Source organism: Squalius cephalus (genome assembly GCF_949319135.1).
Source record: "Squalius cephalus genome assembly, chromosome: 11".
Lineage (NCBI taxonomy): Eukaryota > Metazoa > Chordata > Actinopteri > Cypriniformes > Leuciscidae > Squalius > Squalius cephalus.
Window position 1 is genome coordinate 35,044,718 of NC_137132.1, and position 23,106 is coordinate 35,067,823.

The following is a 23,106-nucleotide window of genomic DNA, read 5'->3' on the forward strand; positions in this document are numbered from 1 at the left end:
AAAACAGCGGAAACACACAGTGACTTCTCTTCCATTTCTCTCTTGAAGTTCATCCATTTATTGGTCTTTATGAAAAGAGTCACTTACTCCAGGATATTGAAGAAATCACTGATCTCCTGGGGAATCGCTCGATGCCAGTATGAAACCATCACCTCTGCAACACAGAGAGCAAATCATCCTCAGAACATTATAAAATATGTCACAGGCCATTACAGATGCTACTGTATGGGATTTTAATATGTGCAATAGACATCATCTATCAAGGTTTGGTGTTTCAGGAGTCTCACCCTCTGAAATGGTCTTCATAATGTGCAGGAAGCATATGAGCAGACTTCTGGTCTCCGCTTGATCCAGTTTGTCAAAGCGTGAACCAAATCCAATTAGAGACTGGGGCCTGGCAACCTGAAAACAGCGATCACAATCATTCTATTGTTATAATAGTCAGAGTCAAAGTTCACATCATGAAACTCTAGATGGGAAAGCTGATCTGCTTGCAATCACATCATTCTCTATAGGGAACAGATGATTGGTTCCCTCTGTATCAGCAACCAATGAGCTGCTCAACCTTCAAATATTTGGTCAGCATTTGCTGTAGCAGTTGCAGAGCGCTTTCAGAAACCCTCCACCTTCCCCAGCTCCACCTGTATAGATCTGCTACTGTAAGTCATGTATGCTGTATTGTAGAGCAGCAACATGTCTTTCTTGCAGCATGTCGTGTGTGTATTGGCAGTGGCAAGTGCCGTACTTTCCATTCTGCTGGTTAGACTACAACCCGTAACTCTGTGATCTCAGCCAGGGCCATGCAGCCCATGCCGGAATAAAGAGTAAAGAAATGAATGTCATATTTAGACTGTTTTATGTTACACATATGACTATAACCACGATAAGCCAATCCTTTATCATTCTGAATTCCTAGGCAAAACTTCAGACAACATAATTTATAGAAAACGTTATCAGAAGTCAAGTCTGCCAGGACTAGGTGTTATAAATACAGGAGCAATTCCTCAAAAAAGAAAAATACACATACATGCCTATTCATTGATGTTGATGTAAGGATAATAAATTTTGCAGTATCTTAGCTGATACGTTTCTGGGGTTCTCAGAAGCAGAAGTCGTCATAGTTGTGCAAACTTCTATAGCGATGAACAGATACAACCATATATATAATTTTTACCTCCCCATTTGCCCTAATAGCAAAAGAAGAAATCAATGGTAATAGTTTTTCTATGACTTTCCAAAAGGGATTGATTATGTTGGTCAGAAGAGAGAAAGAAAATCTGCGAGCCCTCTCTCAGCTGTTGTATTAGAAACACATGAGCAGTGTTAACCAGTTTCTGTCATTTACTGCCAGGGTAATAAAACACAAAGTATAGTGTTATGGATTTACAGTATATACAATTTTTGTACAAATTAAAATAAAACTTAGCTAGATTTACGATGTTAATAACTGTGGAAACACGTCACCACAGTCTGTGAAAAGGCTCCATTCATTTGGAGAAAGCGCAGTGAAATGTGTGTGCCTGCCCTGGCTCATGTTCAGAGCACCTGGTGCACGATTAAAACATACTTGCATTATAACCAACCCTTCTCTGTACTTGGTTTGTTTGAAGATAAACCAGGTCTTTGCTCCTCTAAGACCAGATCATATTTTGATTCATAATATTCATATTCATATTTGACTCATAATATATATGATTCATTTTAATAAAGGTGAATAAAATACTTTTCATAAGACTATATGTAAATTAAATTAAATTGTTTACTGAGTACATTGCCCAGAACATTTAATTTCCAAATCCATCATTAGAAACTCTATGGGTGGACTAGAATAAAACGTGCAAAACTTGTCCCTTTACAACGGCTCGTCACCGAGTAAATCCGCTGTTGTTTTAGCACTCCCTTAGGTGCGAATACAGACCTTTTCGGGGTTTCTGACCGACATTAAAGGGTTCAACATTTGAGGGTTCTGCCCCAGTGCTGCTGCACACTCACAGATACCATTTTTGCATGTTTCTGACATTGTAGTTACACCTAATATAGATGAATCAGTGACAGACTCTGCAAAAAAGTCATGTAGTTACACACCTTTTCACATCCATCCATCTTCTCACTGTTGCGGTCACTGTTGCTGGGGTTCGACTCGATGCTGATGAGAGAACCTCGGGAGTCTGCATTATTAGCTGTTGATACGGCCAACGAAGAAAAGGCTGGGAAAGCAAAATGGGTACATGTGAGAGAGGAATTTTGAATTAAAGGATGTTCATTAAAACAAAACAAACATGTTTGTCAAGCTCCAAAAAGGACCAAAAAACACCATAAAAGTAGTGATATATTCAAAATATTCTGAAAGCATAATAGCTTTGTGTGAGGAATAGACCAAAATCCTGAAAATGTTCCCTTCTCTTGCCTGCATATTCAAACTGATGCGCCATGTTCTTACACATGTGAGAGCTGACAGTGTTTGGCATCGATGATACAACAACATACAGGGTGAAATGATACAACCTTGAGTACTGTGAATAATAATAGAACCCTCATTTTTGGGTACTCTATTAAGGCAACATCTATGAAACACAGGTCAAACACAGTCTAACAGCATCACTACACCTGTAATGGAGTTGAGTACTTCCTTGGAGAAGGACGCATCCATTGAGTTCCCGTGGCGTAAGACATGGGTCACCTGACCTGCTAAACCTACACCGACATTGAGATCATCTCTGGAACCCTGTGAAAGAAATCTTATTACTGAACAATCAGGGACATTATTGTGTGGAATGGGAGAGAAGTAAATGAAATTTCATTCTGATTAATGGATTATGTGTATACAATCTGGGCTGTGAAAGGACAGGTACATTTTGGATTTTGGTTATGGATTTGTATGTGACAGTGTCAACATTTTACTCAAGAATTTGCCCAAAATTGACTTAAATGTGAAAGAAAAAAATTATCCACATTTATTTGTAGTTAAAAGCTTTTTACACTGTATCTCTGGTCAGGAGAGTAACCAGGCGAGTGTGAGGTGAACATAGGTGAGTGGGCTGTGTGTATATAGGCCTCCTGTCATGCTGATTGGTAATTTACAAAAACTGTGATCCACATAAAAACCCTACAAGCAGTAATTATACAAAAATTATGCAAAGCACTCACATTGGAAACTACCACAGATATTTGATTGAAATATCAATGAGAAAACAACACAGCTGGCACACTAGGAGCGACAGTGTGAATGGAATTTAAATTAAATTCATTATTACATTCATTGAAGCAGCTGTGCTTTCAAACATAATAAAAGTGTTTTGGCACAATCCTTTGTTTTGTTGAGCTTCCTCATAAAAGTCCCATACCGCAATGGAACATTTTGCCCCCTTTTTGTTTGGTGTGAAATCGATTATTTGGTGTGAATAATATCATATATAATAAATAACACTCAAGTATAGTATAGGAATGAAGTACAATTACTCAAGCACTTTACAGCCCTGTTTAAACTTCAGACCTTGTTCAAATGATTTCAGTTATTGATTAAAAAAACAACAATGCTTCCATATTATGTTTTTCAATTATATTTGTATTGATGAATATCCTCAGCATGTGTACCTGGTCACTAGCCGTCAGGCAGATTGGAAACAGATCTCTGAGGAAAAAGCGAGGCATGTTGTCAAGGATCAGACCATAAAGAGGCAGGTACAGCGAGGCTATCCGTGCCTGTTTCTCCTACACACACACACACACACACACACACACATATAATACAGTTAAAAACCATTCACAGAAATGGTGCACAACAACTATATATTTTAAGTAGGGCTGCACGACATTGAAGAAAAATGCGATATGCGATAACTCATTAAATAATGCGATATGATAATGCTTAAAGTGTGTAAAATAAACTTAAATAATCTTTAAAATATATTTCTTTAAAATTATATAACCTACATAAGTGTTTCACATTCTTTTTGTGACAAGAAAACAACCCTACAACTTCTGAAAGTGAACAGCGTTTACTGTAGCATAAGAAGTAAGTGTAAATTTAACATCAGTGTAAACCACAGGGTTTAGGGGTTCAGGTTATCCTACATGGTTTATTTAACAACAGAAACTGAATCATCAAATGTAAAAATAAAACACTGCTTAGTTTTCACTGTATGAATTAAATATATATACTGATTCTTATTAAAGCTACAAAAGTTATTCAGCCAAGAGCAGTGAGTGACTTTCTCTTTGTCTTTTGTTCATGACCTCAGTTATTGCAAGCCGTTGCGATATGCATATTGCGATATATACATTTGCGATATTTAGATAATTTCGATATATTGTGCAGCCCTAATTTTAAGTGCTATCATTGTCAAAACTCACCTTTGCTGCATAACGAGAGTCCAGTGAATGTTTAGCCATGAGGTTCTTCAGGCAGGACAGGGCGAGGTGTCTCAGGTCTTGCTCGTCTTGCAGAGCGAGCCCCAGCTCTCGCAACAACAGTCCTGTGAGGAAATGTTTCCTGCAGAACTCTTCTGTCAAACTATACTCTGGAAAGCCCACTGAGAGGTAAGACACAGAGAGAAAACACAACATTGTTAATCCTTGTCCCCTTCTTAAAGTTCACCCCAAAATTAAACATCTGTCATAATTTACACACCCTCACGTTGTTCCAAACATGCAAGACTTTTGTTCATCTTCAGAACACAAAAAAATATATTTTTAATTAAATCTGAGAGATTTCTGTCCCTCTGTCGACAGCTACACAACTACCGCTTTGAAAAGTTCATAAAGAGATTGTAAAACTAATCTAATTGAACTGAGCGGTTTAGTCCACATTTTCTGAAGAGACACAGTCACTTTATATGATGAACAGATTTAATTTAGGCTTTCATTCACATATAAACATTGATCAGCAAACATAAACAGCGACGCTCAACCGAACCTATTTGACACGCAAGAACAAACGTCCCGCTGAAGCTCAAACGCGCTGCGTAACACGAGAATGAAGCGAACATGCTTGAGCTTCCGTTTACCACAACTGAGGTGTGATTTAATGAAAGCCTAATTTAAATCTGTTCAGCATATAAAGCAATCACGTCTCTTCAGGAGATTTGGACTAAACCGTTCATATGGATTATTTTTACGATCTCTTTATGAACTTTTTGAAGCGTCAAAGTGGTAGTTACGTGGCTGTCTATGGAGGGACAGAAAGCTCTCAGATTTCAGTAAAAATATCTTCATTTGTGTTCTGAAGATGAATGAAAGTCTTATGGGTTTGACGACATGAGAGTGAGGAAATGACGACAGAACTTTCATTTTGCCAAATATGTCATGATGATAAAATTCACATGCCCTTCACATCTGTGGATTGAAGGCAAAGGTTTCTCATTAAAAGCAATGGCATTCCTAGTTAGTCTAATATAGACGTCAAGAGGCACTTTTAGCATCTTAAGGGTCAGATTTAGTAAACAGGGCAAATTAGCATAAGAGCGCAATTCCAAAGAAGAGCTGATGGGAGTGTAAAGTTCTGTGCGTGATCTACTGACGACGCGCAAATTAAAGAACACAGACACCGCCGGATCGTTCCCATAATGACCAACACAATCTACCAAGAGCAGCGCAAATTAGCGTCTGGTTTAAGACGTGCTTTGTTTGGGAGGTAAATAATGGCGCAAACACCAGTACATTGACGAGCGCAAACCTTAGTAAATCACCTTGCGTGATTCATTTAAATACTCTCCTCCCATACATTTTGCTTCTGAAAGGGAAACTCCTACAAATGCATATGCAAGAAGATCAGCCGCAAAAACAACTGTCCATGACTTTTCAGAGCTAAGTTTTCACTGCGCGTCTTTAGTAAATCTTGACAATAGTTGTTTTAAAGCCAAAAGAGGGTTTGCACTGACGCAAGCTATTAGTAAATCTGTCCCTAAAAGGGACACGCAAGGCGCTTGACCATGCTTCAGTTTTTGAATGGGTTGGATTTTCTTAACAATCAGACTTTTTTATTGGTTTTTAGTTATTTTATGTTTAATTATATCAAGTTCAATAAAATACATGTAATAGTTACCCTGAGCACTTTGGGTTTCCAATGATTCCTTGTCTGATAGAGAGAAACGAGACAGAGAGAATGTTAGGTGGGGTCTACAGTGTGTTCATTAGAACTAAGATAAGCATGAAGTTATGTGAATGAGACACGAAGAGGTGGAGGTTTTGCTGCTCTCTGACCTGTGATTCGTGCAGACGGGATGGGAAGACTCAGAGGGACACAGTGCTCATAGTTACACACTTCTCTTATGAACTCAAACTTCAGCTCAAACAGCACCTAGAAAAATAACATTCGCACCCAAAAACATCCACACACAAAGCAGTTCTTTAGTGATAATCTTCACAACAGAGACAGTCAATGAATTAAACAGCCAGACAAAAACACACATAAATGATACATAAATAGATGTCAGTTGTTACATAACAAAAGTTCTTCATAACGCTCTTTCTTTTTCTTTCTTTTAATGTGTCAATGCTAAAGCTGTGCTCACACTAGACTTTGTATTGAGCCAAGAGGCCAGTCTGTCATGTTCAGAAGCTCTATTGGTCACACATCCTCTTGCATTACAAATTCGCAGATCATTGTTCACCAAACTTTCGTTCGCAGCTAGATGCGAAACTTCATCACATGAGTTTGCGTTTACATGCATTTGAATGGAAGTCAATGGAGCACAAAAGTTCGGGTACCTTGTTGTCACTGGCTGTGATCATGTTTATGTAGTTGCTGATCAGTTTAAAGGTGAAACCTCTGTCCATGAATGTGAAGCACCGCTGAGGAAGGGAAACACACACATTTCAATTAAAACTGATTGCAGCGACAATAGCAAATTAATTACAAGTTTATAACAAACCGTTATGAAAAGGTAGGCTCTCTACACGGACCAATGAGCTGTCCAATTTCAAATGCAACAACAGTACACATCACACACAGAATCAATGAACATACACATCTAGTTCAAAATGAGTTCTGCATCTAACTGAATCATGTACTTTATTTGAATCTTTGCTGTCCTGACCTTCACAAAAGCCGCTATGGCCATATTAGCGCTGCGTGTCTCCTCTGCAAACTCTTTATGCTTCCAGAAGATGTGATCGGACATGGTCATGATCAGGGTCTCCAATCGACTTTGGAAAGTTCCAGGAAATCGTTGCGGTCGAGGAAGCTGAGCAAAACATATTTTATTACACATTTCTTATAAAACACAAGTTTGACTGAGTAAAAGACACAGAAGCAGTTGTGAGTACTCAGGAAGTGTACAGTATTTTGATTTTGACAAGACGATATGCATACTTTTCAGTAATAATACTTTTTACATACTTTTATTTATTCAGTTTTAGTATGACTTGCTGGTTTTATGGAGTAAATATTAAAGGTAGATCACAGCTGCATGCAATTCTAAACTCGGGTCAAATACTAGAGCAGAGCTGGTCTGCCTGCTTTACACCAGAAATACGTGCTTTGGAAAGTAAAGTCTGAGTATCTACAGCGATATAGCTATTCCTAAGTTTAGTACTGTACTTGGCTTCCAAAACATTTATAGTAAATACTGTTTTAGTTGTAAATGCGTATCTAAACCACTGGAAGGCAAGACACTACTACTATTTGTGTACTTGCGTTTAACTTTACATTTAAGTTGATGTAAAAAAAAAATGTTTTGTATATGTGGAAAAGAGTAGAGTTTTTCTTGATGCTGCAAGATAAGTGTCTTTCAAAGTAGTAGTAGAATTAAATGTGTATATAATAAATTATAGAATTAAAACTACTGAAATGTGACACAATAGCATTTACTGTAATATTATGAAAGCAGGATGTGATACGTGTTGCTTGTGAGATACAGAGATATTGTGGAAATATGTGTGTGTGTTCTTGTATATATGGTTTATGAGGACACAGATACTGTATATGTATAATGGCATGGGCATCAACGTAAACATGGGTTATGAGGTTTATCCTATGTAATAATAATAACGTGTGTGTGAACCAATGTTATGGAGAATGAATGAATTTTTCATTAATTAAGTTTTGTTTCTATATTATCTCTTATGTTTCCTACACTGCTAAAAACACAACTTGAAAAAAGTTGAAATTACTGATTTTGTTGTGTAGGTTCAGCAAAAATCCACACAGTAAAAATCTCGTACAACAACAACAACAAAAAAATCTTTGTACTAATTTCCCCTAGCTTTTGCTTGTTGACTCAACTTGTGTAAATAACAGTTATACGAACTGGAAATAAGTTGTCTGTGACACACAAAAAAGCGTTTAGTTGAGTCAACTTGACATTATTTGTTTTCTGGAGAGGTGCAACTAACAAATGTTTTGTAGTTGAGCCAATTCAACATTTTTTGTCTGTTGAAAACAGAAGTTCTTATTAAGAATAAGGTTCAGATGTAGATTTTTATTGAAAACGTTTGGTCACCATTTTGGTGATGAGCGTTTCCTTGAGTTGGGCAGTTTGACTCTTGGCATTTTATGTGAATTTTTGGTCTTTGTAACAATGTTTAACAAAACACATAATTTGTTGCAAAGAAATCCATAAACAAAAATGATCAGCTGATATAGATAACAGCATCATAAAGGGGAATAATTCACTATTCTTATTTCTGAAAAGTGATTATTTGTTAATAATATATTATATTTACCAACAAAACTTTAATGCAACATATCGGACATTCTGAATTTTGATTTTTAAATACATTGTGGGAATTTTTTTAGAAACACACACACAGACATCAAGAATCAGCATATGATCTCAACAATGGTGACATGTTTCATGCCACAATGCATGCTGGGAGCCATGATTTTAATACTATGGTGGCTCCCAGCATGCATTGCGGCATGAAACATGTCACCATGGTTGAGATTCATATGCTGATTCTTGATGTCTGTGTGTGTGTCAAAATAAATATTTCCCTTATAATGTATTTTAAAATCAGAATTCCGAACTTCTGATCTGCTGCAAGAAAGTTTTGCTGGTAAAATATGAATAAAAAAATAATAATTAAAAAATCAATTTTGGTCAGAAATAAGATTAGTGATTTATTCTAGTTTATGAGGCTGAAAACTTGATCATCTTGGTTTCTATTTTCTTAGCAACAAATTATGTGTTTTGCTAAACACTGTTACAAAGACCACAAACTCACACTTGGCCAAGCCAAGAGTCAAACTGCCCAACCAAAGGAAACGCTCATCAGCAAAATGGTGATGACCAAATGATTTCCAATAGACCAAACATTTTTGAATTGGCTCAACTACAAAAGATTTGTTACAGAATAGTTGCACTTCTCCAAAAAACAAATAATGTCAAGTTGACTCAACTAAACGTTTTTTTTTTTTTTTTTTTTTTTGCTTATTTTCAGTTTGTATAACTGTTATTTATAAAAGTTGAGTCAACAAGAAAAAGCAAGGGGAAATTAGTACTAAGATTTGTTGTTGTTGTTGTTTCTATAACTGAACACCACAAGGTCAAATAAAAAAACAATGACTCTATGATTTCATGAAGAGCCTGTAACATCCACAGAATCTTACCATAGCATAAAAGTTTGAGGAAGTATATCTTAATTTAAAGATGTTATTGTTAAGATATATTGTTTTCACGTCAGTTACACTTCAGTACTGCTCTTCTGCACGGATGAATCTGATGATTTAATGTATATACACACGTTTACCTGTGATCACTATTTCAGAGCGGATCTGACTAGCCACACAAAGAGTTACTTATAGTGAGAAGAAAGCCTAAAATTTCCTGTCAAATCAAACCAAGAGAGTTGAATATAAATCATTATTTTAGGCTTAGCGTAGACTACCATCAAAATTAGAAGATGAAAGACAAATAGCAGATGCTTTAAGTGTGAGTTCATGTCTACTGACTCAATAATTACCTTCAGCTTAGCTGAGTCCAGCAGATGCTGAGCCATCGACTTCACTATGATCTCTAGAAAGAACCACGAGAACTGCAGAGAACCAAACAGATGTCAAAGGACACGATTAGAAAAGGTCCATCACTTCTCTAAAAGAGAAATGGTCATGTTAGCTCACCTTAAGGACATTTCGAACGACCGACTGTTCGTTGCTCTTCAGGTCAGAGGTCATTCCCTTGGCCAACTCTTCATGAACAGTTCTGAAGCCACATGCTTCAGTCTTAAAGACAAACTGGGCAAACAAAAGAGAAATACATTTGACACAAGACATTGTGAGGACATGGCACCATCAGTCTAATCAGTCAATCATCATTTTCAACACTTGATCAAAAGTAAAAAGCGTCTTTTCCACCATTGGGCCGAACGGCTTAAGAATTGTAAGGAACGGTTCCAGTTGTTTTTTCACTTGACAAGAATGTTCTCCAAATATTCAGTGTTGGTTCTGGGAACGTAAAAAATGTCCAGTTTTCTTTTCTTGACGTTAGAGGAAAGTGTTTTAAAAGGGATGATGTTCCCATGATGTTTAATGGTCAAACAACTGCTTTTTCTATAATTGTTGACTTGAATTTAAGCGTTATTGAAAAGTATTAAACTCAGCCGATGTGTTAAAGATCGTTTGTTGCTCAGATGCTGAATGTTGATGTCTGTGAGTGTATACATAACACTGTCATTGTTAACTTTGTTTAAAACTTGTTTTGTGTTGTTTATGCACTCACAGACATCAACTATCAGCATATGAAACACAACAATGGTGAAATGCTTTATGCCAGCATACAAAACACATTCATGCCTCCCAGCATACATTGTGGCATGAATAAATTATGCAGCTGAATTTTTTATAATTGTCACCATTGTTGAGGTTTGAATGATGAGTGTTGATGTCTAAGTGTGTCTCAACATCTTAACTTTCACAAAGTTTTGGACAGTCTTACACAAATCACTTCAGTGTTACAAATGATATTTATCAATTTGGTTGACTTTATTACTTAATTTTCCAAAATAAGTTTAAATTTAAATAAGAAAAAAATACACAAAAAGCAGTTGTTTAAACCACTTTAATGCAGTCATGTTGATCTGCTTTATCAATTCAGAAATGTTTTCTGAAAACACCTGCAATGGCTGAAAAAAAGTAACTTAATAAAAGTCAAGGGTCAAGAGCCCAACTAAGGCAAATGCTGATCACCATGATGGTAGCGTCAAATGAAAATCATTCATCAACATCTAAACCTCTGTTAGTTCTCAACAAGAACTTCTGTAGACGTCTGACAGAAATAAAGTCAGTCTGGTCAGTAATAAGTGAAGCTGGTAATGCTGTTTGTGGAGTTGTTTAATCCTCCTCTGCTGAGATCTTCACAGATTTAATGTCTTCTTTTCTCTTCAGTTGATTTAATTTGAGGTTGTGGCTGAAGTCAGTTGTAGTTTGTGTTCTTATTTCTCTTTCTTTCAGTGCTTGTTCACAGCAGGTGTTTGAATGATTGAAAGAATGTTTCAGGAACATCATACTTAACTTTCAATAACATTCTATTAACATTCAGGAAACTGGACATTTTAATGTTCTTGGAATGTTACAAATCAACGTTCCTAGAATGTTTAATTGTTAATCAAAATTAAGTTGAAAGAACGTTTGAGGAACATCATACCTTCTAAAACAAGTTCCTCTAACGTCAAGAAAACTGGACACTTTTAAGTTCCCAGAACCAACACTGAATATTTGGAGAACATTCTTATAACAAAACTCTGTTAGCTGGGCTTTCTTATCGGCTGGCCCGGATCGGCACGGAATGTTTTTTCTCACAATTGCCAGTTTACATCTCGCAATTCTGACATTTTATCTTAGAAACGCGTGATATAAAGTGCCAATTGCTTGTTATAAAGCCCGAATTGTGAGATAAATACTCATAATTGCAAGAAATAAACTCGCAATTCTGACTTTTTTTCTCATAAATGCATGTTTATATCTCGCATTTCTGACTTTATAACACGCAATTAGGAGATATTCAGTCAGAATTGCATAAAATAAAGTCACAATTGCTTGTTATAAAGTCAGAATTGCGAGATATAAACTCGCAATTGTGTGTTATAAAGTTAGAATTGCAAGTTTATTTCTTGCAATTGTTAGTTTATATCACGCAATTCTGAGTTTAAAACACACAATTGCGACTTTATATCACACAATTCTGACTTTAAATCTCGCAATTGTGAGTTAAAAAGTCGCATTTGTCTCTTAAAATATTTTATTCTGTGGTGGAAACAAGCTTCCATTGGTTATAGTCTCATCAACAAGTCACAAAATTTGTGGTATAATTTAAGGCAATGTTGAATCATTCTGCCTGTAAAACTGTGGTTTTGGCCTGGAAAAACAGCTTCACATCAGTTCCTAAAACCTGTTGTTCACGAACCAGGAACTGTCCATACCTCACACATTATCTACACCCATGCTTGTCTTGATCTAGCACTTGGAAGTAGCTGAGACATGCGTGAGTGAAATGATACATTACGCAATATGTTTGTGACATACGTACCTTTATGTAAGAGTGCAAATAGTGGTCCATGTTCTCCTCATGACACTTAGCTAAGATGTGGACCAGGACCCTGATGAATACGATGCAAGGTTAAAGTGAGAATCAAATCTGAAAGCTGTGTCGATATATTGTGTTCAGAAGAGTCAGTGATGGGTTTCTGTACCTGGTGGTGCTGGCGGTCACTTCATCACTGTCGTTTTGGGTAAGCACTTTGAAGAGCTGGTTGAAGAGAACAGGAAGGAAGCGAATAACCACATGAATCTTCTCCATACTCAGGAGGCCCTGAGAAGACAAAAAAAGAAGAGTTGACAGAAAAATACGGCCTGATTCCTCTTAAAATAGCGAAGGGTTATTTTACTGACATTGCTCAAACATACAGGATGAGTATTAGTTTCATAGTTACATATAATTTGAAACATTGGAAAATTGTATTTTGATTTCACTTCACAAAATCCAAAAATTGAAAGTGTGGATGACAACAGTTTGCAATAATACGCATGCATAATGAAGCCATTTGATGTTCATTCATCAATTGTAAGTTAAAATATCAATATCAGAGGAAACCAAGATATCTGCTCATCAAAGGCTGAAGTGAATGGCACTTCCTACGGCACATGATAATCATGTTTAGCTTGTTGCATTATTATAGTATACAGTATACTGTAATGCAGTTATACAGCATACAGTTTCCTAGTGTGTATTTTGATGCTCATTCATACAGCAATGCTTATTAATATGAAAACATTGATGTAAATACATCAATTCTACACACCTCAATCAATAAGGTCTAATTTAACAATGTCCATCCTCCACAGAATACAGAGTGAAATGGCAAAACACAATATACAGTGAGGAAAATAAGTATTTGAACACCCTGCTATTTTGCAAGTTCTCCCACTTGGAAATCATGGAGGGGTCTGAAATTGTCATCGTAGGTGCATGTCCACTGTGAGAGACATAATCTAAAAAAAAATCCAGAAATCACAATATATGATTTTTTAACTATTTATTTGTATGATACAGCTGCAAATAAGTATTTGAACACCTGTCTATCAGCTAGAATTCTGACCCTCAAAGACCTGTTAGTCTGCCTTTAAAATGTCCACCTCCACTCCATTTATTATCCTAAATTAGATGCACCTGTTTGAGGTCGTTAGCTGCATAAAGACACCTGTCCACCCCATACAATCAGTAAGAATCCAACTACTAACATGGCCAAGACCAAAGAGCTGTCCAAAGACACTAGAGACAAAATTGTAGACCTCCACAAGGCTGGAAAGGGCTACGGGGAAATTGCCAAGCAGCTTGGTGAAAAAAGGTCCACTGTTGGAGCAATCATTAGAAAATGGAAGAAGCTAAACATGACTGTCAATCTCCCTCGGACTGGGGCTCCATGCAAGATCTCACCTCGTGGGGTCTCAATGATCCTAAGAAAGGTGAGAAATCAGCCCAGAACTACACGGGAGGAGCTGGTCAATGACCTGAAAAGAGCTGTGACCACCGTTTCCAAGGTTACTGTTGGTAATACACTAAGACGTCATGGTTTGAAATCATGCATGGCACGGAAGGTTCCCCTGCTTAAACCAGCACATGTCAAGGCCCGTCTTAAGTTTGCCAATGACCATTTGGATGATCCAGAGGAGTCATGGGAGAAAGTCATGTGGTCAGATGAGACCAAAATAGAACTTTTTGGTCATAATTCCACTAAACGTGTTTGGAGGAAGAAGAATGATGAGTACCATCCCAAGAACACCATCCCTACTGTGAAGCATGGGGGTGGTAGCATCATGCTTTGGGGGAGTTTTTCTGCACATGGGACAGGGCGACTGCACTGTATTAAGGAGAGGATGACCGGGGCCATGTATTGCGAGATTTTGGGGAACAACCTCCTTCCCTCAGTTAGAGCATTGAAGATGGGTCAAGGCTGGGTCTTCCAACATGACAATGACCCGAAGCACACAGCCAGGATAACCAAGGAGTGGCTCTGTAAGAAGCATATCAAGGTTCTGGCGTGGCCTAGCCAGTCTCCAGACCTAAACCCAATAGAGAATCTTTGGAGGGAGCTCAAACTCTGTGTTTCTCAGCGACAGCCCAGAAACCTGACTGATCTAGAGAAGATCTGTGTGGAGGAGTGGGCCAAAATCCCTCCTGCAGTGTGTGCAAACCTGGTGAAAAACTACAGGAAACGTTTGACCTCTGTAATTGCAAACAAAGGCTACTGTACCAAATATTAACATTGATTTTCTCAGGTGTTCAAATACTTATTTGCAGCTGTATCATACAAATAAATAGTTAAAAAATCATACATTGTGATTTCTGGATTTTTTTTTTTTTTTAGATTATGTCTCTCACAGTGGACATGCACCTACGATGACAATTTCAGACCCCTCCATGATTTCTAAGTGGGAGAACTTGCAAAATAGCAGGGTGTTCAAATACTTATTTTCCTCACTGTATGTCTGTACTTCTAAAGAGCCTGCAAACCTGCAGCTACATGTCAGTCTCTGGATCATAAGTTTATGTATTTAGGTGTAATCACGGTGCAGTTCTTGACTCATGTTCAAACCCTCGATAAGGCCCTGGAGACACTTACTTTAAGGCAGTTGAGGAAGTTTGAGGTAGGAGGTTGAGAGAGGTCTGCCTCTCGTTTCTGGCACTGCTGGAAGAAGCGGTTTAGATGGGGGTCCTGCAAAAATGTCCGTGGGAAATATTAGATCATAAACATATCAACAAGATAGCAGTACATTTTCATCTGAGACTGTGGCTCTTTTCAACCTGAGTATAAACTGTAGAAAGCACCACAGTGGACACTTTGAAGATCTGCTTCCCCCCATCGACCAACTTCACATCGGAGCCATTCTGCACAGAAACATGGAGAAATATTAGATATCATATATATATTTGTCTGTAAAAATTCCTCACCATATCATGTGCGAATCGTCATTATTTATCTTTGGGACTATACTTTGGGAAATATTGCAAGACTTTAAGTTGTGAAGATTCTTTTGTTTCCTGGTTCACACAGCTACTGATTCTCATCATTTGTTTCTCTGTAACCTTCATTATCTCTGTGCGTCTTCTTCCTTTCTGTAGACGTCTGGTGGCAATCTGATGGCAATCTTCCGTTCAATGGCTAGTGCTATTTTAAGAATGTTCATGAGTTGGATGTACTTTGTACATGTTAGTTAGCATGAAGGTCTTTGTTTAGTTTGTGTTTGTCTTCACGGATTCGTGTATATTCTTGGTTCTGGTTTATGTGACGTATAAAACTATTTATCTTAGCAAAACCATAGACTTATCTTCACTCTACATTCACCATAATCATAATCACACTTACATCTCTATTTCTCTATTTTCTTTTTCTTAACTGATTGTTTATTTGCGTTTCTGGATTCTTGTGCTCACTTTGGTGGATGAAGTATCTTTAATGTGTAGATATCCACCAGGCAAAGTGCAGGAGACTGGAATGCTGAAATCCTGAGAGGTAATACGGCCGTCCTTCAGGAGAGGCAACCACGCATAACCCACTGTAACATAAACCAACATACAGTACACACAAACACGCTGTCAGAGCACTACAGCATTTCAACATTCACAGCATAGGATCAATGGGCTTGATGTGCATCTCTGACCTGGAGTTTCAAGAGCCTCTTTCTTCTTAGAGCTGGTCTTGGCATTGATGTCACAGGTCACATGATAGAAGGAGAAGAGTAAATGGTGTTTCTCATGAAGATGTGTGGGCAGCTCAATCTTGACCTGATCAAACATATCACAACACATGTTAAAGTACCATATCTAAACGTAACAGTGCTGACCTGCAAAGCTTCTGAAGCACATTTTGAAGATTTTGCAAACTACCTCATCATAAAAATCTGGGTTCTGTGAATGGTGCAGAACTGTGGAACAGGCAGACGTGGTGAAAACTGGACCTCCTGGCTTTCCGTAGATGCACTGTGGAAATTGATGTACAACATTTTATATTCACGAGTCAAATTCTAAAGCAGATGCTGATGGAAAGTGATGGAAATATTGTGTTATGTAACCTTAAGTGGCTTTGTATGTTCTTCATCAGAGCTTCTGAACTCCACGTAAACTGCGATGTTCCGAGCCTATCGAATAAAAAAGGAGCATAGCGTGACTACACACTGCATGTCGAACGAACAAAGAGTAGAAAACTGTGAAGAACACAACTGAATCCTTGGTTACACTGTAAGCAATTCCAGCATTTTCAGTTGCTCCTCAGGGACATCACCCATTCAGAAGTTCAAACTTAATTGTGGAGTCAAATATTTGCGCCAGTATTGCACCAGTAAAAATGAGTTTCGTCGTAACTATTTATGAGCTAAATATTTACAGAAGCCTCCAATCAGGAGTGTTGTTTACAATAAAATAGCAGACCGATTAAATTAGATGACCTCATGTTTTCCACAGACAGACTTCGTCCACTAGTCAATTATGATGTTGCTGACATTTACACTCATTTACTTTTTTATTTAGAGAGGAATAGCTTAGCGATCTTACCAATCTAAACACAGCACTTTTCCTCCGAATATGCCTACACTGTAAAAAATTATATAATCAATGTTATGACAACATACTGTATGTTTTTACATTGGTTTAACTCAAAGTAAGTTAAGCAATTTTCAACTTTTTTTATACATCTTTTTTTTTAATATCTTGTTATACAAGATTCAACTTATATATAAAAAAAAAAAAGTCAGTTTAATGTAATTTAAGTTGAAATGATTAAAAGTTAATTGTACTTAAAAAAATAAAAAAAATAATTCAGTGTACTTCCCTACTATAATAGTAGGCAAAAAACAGTATATGCAATGAGTAGTATGTCCAAATTCACAGTATTCATAAAACAATAGGTAAAAACTATAACCAGCTAACTTTCTTATACATTTTAATCTTAATTCTTTAATTCAAAATTAAACAAAGTGCGCATTTGATAGGACACTTTACTCTCCCATTAAGGCCATGGGAGAGGGGTTGTGAATGGCAGTAAGTCACATGACAATGACAACATGGCGGATATTGTATGTACAGATTTCATTCATACTACGTACATTCACAACCCAGGATCATTGGAAAAACGTGCCTGTGGCGACATCTCTGTAAAATGATATTATATTGCTTCTTGCAAGTGTCATATTTTCAGTGACTGGCACATATAGTTTTATTAGAAATAGACGAACGTCAATCTGCCAATGTTTTATTGCGTTGGTTGTTGTGTGTATCGTGACAGTTTGAAAACGAAATTTATGACGAGTGGCGCTAAAAGGTTAATCGTGTTTGAAAATAATGTAGCACCTGCACTAAACCCTACACTTAACCTAAACGATAGTGTTAACAAAAGCAAATGGGAGATAAAAACACATTTACTGAAGGAACCATGCCATTTTAGCTTGCTTCTACAAGACTCTCAGCTCTTTAATCGTGACTCATTTTTTCGAGGATGCAAACCCAAGAGCTCAATGCTGTACCAGGTGAGCTGCCGGGCAAGTTTACTAGCTCAGGAAAGCCAAACACATGGTGCTGGTTATGTGATGCAAACGTCAAAATGCATTAGTTTCCAAATCAAGCACTATGGTGAAAGTGTGTTGTGTCCACTATTTTCTCACCTTTGCAAAACTCTTTTGGCTGTCATACTTGAGGTGTTTGGGGTAGATATAGATGTGATTCTTGTAGACTCTGTAAGGTTGGGCAAACTTCGATGAGTCCTGCAGGAACTCGTCTACCTCCACTGTAGGAGCATGAAGGCCACAGTCCTCAAACGGCCTCAGAGCAACATATGAGGATGTCACGCAATCTGAGAAACGTGTGTGTAGGTGAGTGTGTGGGTACACAACAGCAGACAAGTATACAATAACATTTATGAGTAAAATTATATTTTTGCTTCAATTCAGCTCTAAATGTGAGGATGTTTGTAGTTTTAGTGGAACGTACTGGGGCATTCCATGGGAACGCAGTCCACATTTATTTCAAGGTTTCCAGGGATGGTCTGGAGTTTACTGGCCTTCTCTGCCCTGTAAACAATGCTTCATTTTACTGAGGTTATTAATTATAACATGTTATTTGTGTGTGTGACCGTAGAGTCTGTACCTCCTGTACTCTGTGATGAGTTTGATGAGATCTTCTGTGGAAATCTTGTTGCTTTCCTGTTTGAAGAGAGGAGAGAAGCGACATTCCCTGTCCACTGTGCCCTGGTTGTCCTTAAACACTGACCTGGAATATACAGAAGGAAGAAATGTTATGGCTGAAATGATTTTAAACAAAATAAACTGTTAATAGTGTAAGAGCTGGTTCGTATATGAAGTGTTTCCGCAGTTTTTATTTGTTCTGCCAATTCTGAAGCACCAGGGCATGGAAAAGAAGCTCCCATTGGGATTCACTTACCTTACAGACCAGGCAAAAGGCATTCGGTACTTTCCAAGTTTGCTACAGAATTGCTTATTGGATTTCAACATCTTTTGGACAGTCTAGAACAAGCAGAGAAAATGGATTTCAATGTATTTGTCTATTAACTGCCAAGCCAAAGCTCCAGTAGCTACAACTACAACTTAGATAATATATTAGTGCTTAAATCAATATTATGTGTATTTAGACGACACATATAACAATATTTAAATGCCATTACATTCATGATATTTAGTGACAACCAACCGCCATTTGTAAACAACTGATGATTGTGCTTTTCTCATATCTTATGTTTTATCAATGCCTTTTAACCAACTACTGTTATAGTGATTTTAATGGATATATAAAACCAGTTTTCCTCAAGTTCACACAGGGGTCCTACTGTAGCAGAGTAACCACAAGTGTAGTTAATCAAATACGGAGATGTTTCACAATTTGTGTTCATTTTGAGCTGTATATTTATTGTTTTTATAATTGTGATCATAGCAAAGAACTTTTTTGTGATGTTTTGCTTTTAAAATGTGCGTGTTGCATCTTCTCTTAAAATAAATTCTACTGGTTTGATATTATTTTATCTAATGCAATTGACATTCAGACATTTTTAAGTGAGCCTTCAGTGGTCAAACAGGGGACATTAGTGATACTATTACGCTTTTTAAACGTAACATTGGAAATAAACTAACGCACAAAGAAAGCACCTCATCTATTCCCCATGAACATGCACTTAAATACTTAGTCTTTGACATACTTCAAATATGACCAACAAATAAGATTAAATTGTATTTAAAAATAATAATTATACATGAATGTTTTTATTCAAAGCCACTTACAACAGAAAAATATCTAAATGAAATACCTTGCTGGAATCTGTGTTTTTAATGTAGGGTTCTGTACCACTGGAAATATTTCCCATCAAAACTTTCTCCACCCGTGCCACCATCACAATGTCTGTGTGTGGGTTCGTAACGGAAAAAATTGCCTGCAGGAATGATCAAACATGTAAACCCCACAAACGCATGAACATAGATCTAAACCATGTGACGGCCGGTTTCACAGACAAGGCGTAAGCCTAGTCCCAGACTAAAGTGCTCAAATGTTTGAGCTGTTTTAACCAAAAGCAACTTGCATATATCTTATGACATAAAATATGTCAGTGCAATTGTTTTGTCTCAAGATTGTACTGTTTTTTTTCTAAGGCACGTTAATAAAAAGCTACTTAAATACCCTAACTGAACTAAGGCTTAATCCAGGCTTAATCTAAGCCTTGACTGTGAAACCAGGCCATATATTCCTATATCCAAAGGGCACTTGTATTGATACCTGTTTAGGGAAGCGCAGCCAGTTCTCCAAGTCTGGGCTCAATTGGCAGTCCTCTGTTTTCTTCTCTACAGACGAGGCGAGTCCATTTTCCTGTGGAGAACCGTTCCCGCCATCCAACCCTTGATCTCCTGGATTACCAGAACTACTGAGCATTTGCCGCACAACCTCGTGGTTTAAGTCCACATGGAAGTCAGCGGAAACCTTCCTGCCCTCACGTATGTCCAGAAGAGAAACCGACACAAAGAAAGGCTCGATCTGAGGAGAGACAGCAGTGCTCACTCATAAAAGCAGATTCATAAACGATACACTATATACAGCTGACTGTATGAGTGCATACCTCGTTGCAGAATTTATATAAATATAAGACATAAAAGATCTTTTTTTTTTTTTTGTATTTAGCAATGCCCTTCAGAAACGACATAAGATATTTACACATTTCCCACAAGACAAAATAATAACAATTTACACCAACCATTCAGTTCATATCAAGCTGACATCCCCTTTGTTTCAATAGTGTTTAGCTTTCTTTAGCATCAATGAATGTTTGTACATTTTGTAAGATTTATGTCCTTTAATTGTCCTACAGTAAGTGCGAGCCATCATTTGGTTTGAGCTCACTCGACAACGTCCAAGAATTTTGAGAATTTAAAAATTTGCAGTGTGCTAAATGATGTATTTGAATGATAAAGTTGGTTTGCCATCAAATGCATTCAGCTGTATACTGTAGCTGTGAAAGGGGCTTATGTTTTTAGCACAACTTATGGTAGGTGTGTGTGTGTGTCAGAAGGATATGACACCATACGTTAGTAACTGGCTCAGTGTCGGCCTCGTTCACGCAGCCCTGCAGTGTGAGGTTGAGTGAGCCACAGGAGATCATCAGTCTCTTCCCAAGCTTCTCATCAAATGGCTGGACAGAAGCAGAATCCCCATTCTCCATCCTGAGACTCCGCAAAACCTTTAACACAAAGCATTCTTTCCTCACATCCCAAAACTACACATATAATGACATTCCCTTTGCACAACCCCCAAACAATGTAAATATTCACGAAACAGAAAGAAACAGTAGTGCTAAGACACACAGCATATGAATTATGTGTGTTTTCCTGAAGACATACAGGGATATCAGGGTCCAGGGAGAACAGGTTTAGTCTTTCCTCTCCTCTGGCAGCTCTCGAGCCATCCTCTGTCTCAGATATATACTGCAAATACAACATTAGTGTTAATTATGTGTAATGATCTCATGACGCACCATTCATTTCTTGTTTATGTCTTTAAATGTGTTGAAGTGTTTTAAGGTTCTATACAGTGAAAGCTAGACTGAGGTGCATTTATAAAGTTAGTAGGATTTTTACATTAAAATCTGTCATAATTAAAAAATAAAAGGCAATTCTATAATAACAAGAATGTGGAACTCTTTTAACTCTTTCCCTGCCATTGACGGAATTTTCCGGCAATCCATGTTTCCATTAAACAGCATATAAATCAAAACTGCACAATGTTACCGAATGAAATATCGACCCAGGACGAGCTACAGGACTGTGAAGCTTTGATGGTGTTGATGGACTCGATCTACTGCATCTGTGCTTTGATCATCGTTCTGAATCTGATCTGGACGTAGTCTTTGACAAAAACGTGATTTTCTCAGCATGTGTTCAAAATGTTGCTTTTTTTAAATGAAACTTACACACAATCAAGTGTCAATAACTAAAGAATGCATGAAGCTAGAATACAATGGGGCTCTGTTCTTTCTTTTGATATATTGCATGTTCAGATATTCATAAAAAAAAAAATTAAAAAAAATTCTGGGGGCCATGAAAGTTTTGTGAAAATAAAAAAAAATGCTGGTGCATGCTGGCAAAATAAATAAATAAATAAATAAATAAATAAATTCCAGACAGGAAAGAGTTACAAACTTTTATGACCGTTTTACTATTACAGCTGCCAAGATAAAGTATTCATGAAAAGTATGATTATAGAACTATATGTTTATATTTGCATTAAATATAGTATAATAGTATAAATACTAGGGCTGTCAAAAGATTAATCGCGATTAATCGCATCCAAAATAAAAGTTTGTGTTTACATAATATATGTGTGTGTACTGTGTATAATTATTTTGTGTATATCAATACACACACATGCTTGTATATATTTAAGAAAAATGTGTAATTTATATATAAAAAAAATATATTTATATATAATATAAATTATATATAAATATATACAGTATATGTATGCAAATATTTCTTAAATATATACATGCATGTGTGTGTGTATTTATATATAGAAAATTATTATACACAGTACACACACATATATTATGTAAACACAAACTTTTATTTTGGATGCGATTAATCGCGATTAATCTTTTGACAGCCCTAATAAATACAGTAGAATATAAGTTTGCAGTGCAGAGCATTATAGCCGATCACAGTCATGTCTGTTGAGCGCACACATGCAATGATCTCACTACTGCAACTTGAATTCTGCATTCTCCTGCTTTCATCATAGCAACATGCAAACAAACTGTAAATAAAAGACTCATTGCGTAGTGCATGTGTAGATGATTATAACGTGCACAACTCAGTCACTGAGCTCGTGCTGAACTGAAGTGATTGACAGCTCCAGCAATTATATAGAGAACGCTCTTTGCTCGCTTAAACAGATAAATCACATAAACAGCAATAACAGACGATGATGTATATATGTAGGTGTTGATCTGGCTCTGTGCAGGCGGGCTTATGCTGGTGTTTTCATCTCATATGTAATAAAAACCAGGAAGTAGAAAAAAAGTCGTTTTGGCAGCTTGGTTTCATTAAGAGCTATTTTTGTACTAACAAGGAAGTTTTGAGTTCTGAAACTTGCAACATGTTTTAACAGTACAATGATCTCACTGCAT

The 23,106-nt window shown here is 37.0% G+C and overlaps 1 protein-coding gene across 6 annotated transcripts in view; it reads right to left on the reverse strand.

The window, feature by feature from the left end:
* The window catches only part of dock10 (dedicator of cytokinesis 10), a 133,438-nt gene that overhangs the window by 21,863 nt on the left and 88,469 nt on the right, over nucleotides 1-23,106 (reverse strand). For 5 of the 6 annotated variants that reach the window (XM_079885596.1, XM_079885599.1, XM_079885598.1 and 2 more), the window contains exons 10-37: nucleotides 21,323-21,406; nucleotides 21,010-21,162; nucleotides 20,208-20,462; nucleotides 19,744-19,866; nucleotides 18,867-18,949; nucleotides 18,573-18,695; nucleotides 18,417-18,496; nucleotides 18,092-18,279; nucleotides 16,508-16,573; nucleotides 16,323-16,415; nucleotides 16,097-16,220; nucleotides 15,870-15,991; nucleotides 15,240-15,323; nucleotides 15,058-15,150; nucleotides 12,628-12,746; nucleotides 12,465-12,534; nucleotides 10,061-10,174; nucleotides 9,904-9,975; nucleotides 7,038-7,184; nucleotides 6,709-6,792; nucleotides 6,202-6,298; nucleotides 6,044-6,076; nucleotides 4,354-4,532; nucleotides 3,595-3,711; nucleotides 2,608-2,725; nucleotides 2,086-2,207; nucleotides 288-402; nucleotides 88-154 (exon numbers count right to left, since the gene is read on the reverse strand). In XM_079885596.1, coding sequence (XP_079741722.1) covers nucleotides 88-154; nucleotides 288-402; nucleotides 2,086-2,207; nucleotides 2,608-2,725; nucleotides 3,595-3,711; nucleotides 4,354-4,532; nucleotides 6,044-6,076; nucleotides 6,202-6,298; nucleotides 6,709-6,792; nucleotides 7,038-7,184; nucleotides 9,904-9,975; nucleotides 10,061-10,174; nucleotides 12,465-12,534; nucleotides 12,628-12,746; nucleotides 15,058-15,150; nucleotides 15,240-15,323; nucleotides 15,870-15,991; nucleotides 16,097-16,220; nucleotides 16,323-16,415; nucleotides 16,508-16,573; nucleotides 18,092-18,279; nucleotides 18,417-18,496; nucleotides 18,573-18,695; nucleotides 18,867-18,949; nucleotides 19,744-19,866; nucleotides 20,208-20,462; nucleotides 21,010-21,162; nucleotides 21,323-21,406 — 3,125 coding nt within the window. The remainder of the gene's footprint in view (nucleotides 1-87; nucleotides 155-287; nucleotides 403-2,085; nucleotides 2,208-2,607; nucleotides 2,726-3,594; nucleotides 3,712-4,353; nucleotides 4,533-6,043; nucleotides 6,077-6,201; nucleotides 6,299-6,708; nucleotides 6,793-7,037; nucleotides 7,185-9,903; nucleotides 9,976-10,060; nucleotides 10,175-12,464; nucleotides 12,535-12,627; nucleotides 12,747-15,057; nucleotides 15,151-15,239; nucleotides 15,324-15,869; nucleotides 15,992-16,096; nucleotides 16,221-16,322; nucleotides 16,416-16,507; nucleotides 16,574-18,091; nucleotides 18,280-18,416; nucleotides 18,497-18,572; nucleotides 18,696-18,866; nucleotides 18,950-19,743; nucleotides 19,867-20,207; nucleotides 20,463-21,009; nucleotides 21,163-21,322; nucleotides 21,407-23,106) is intronic. The other variant, XM_079885595.1, reaches the window with a different exon arrangement.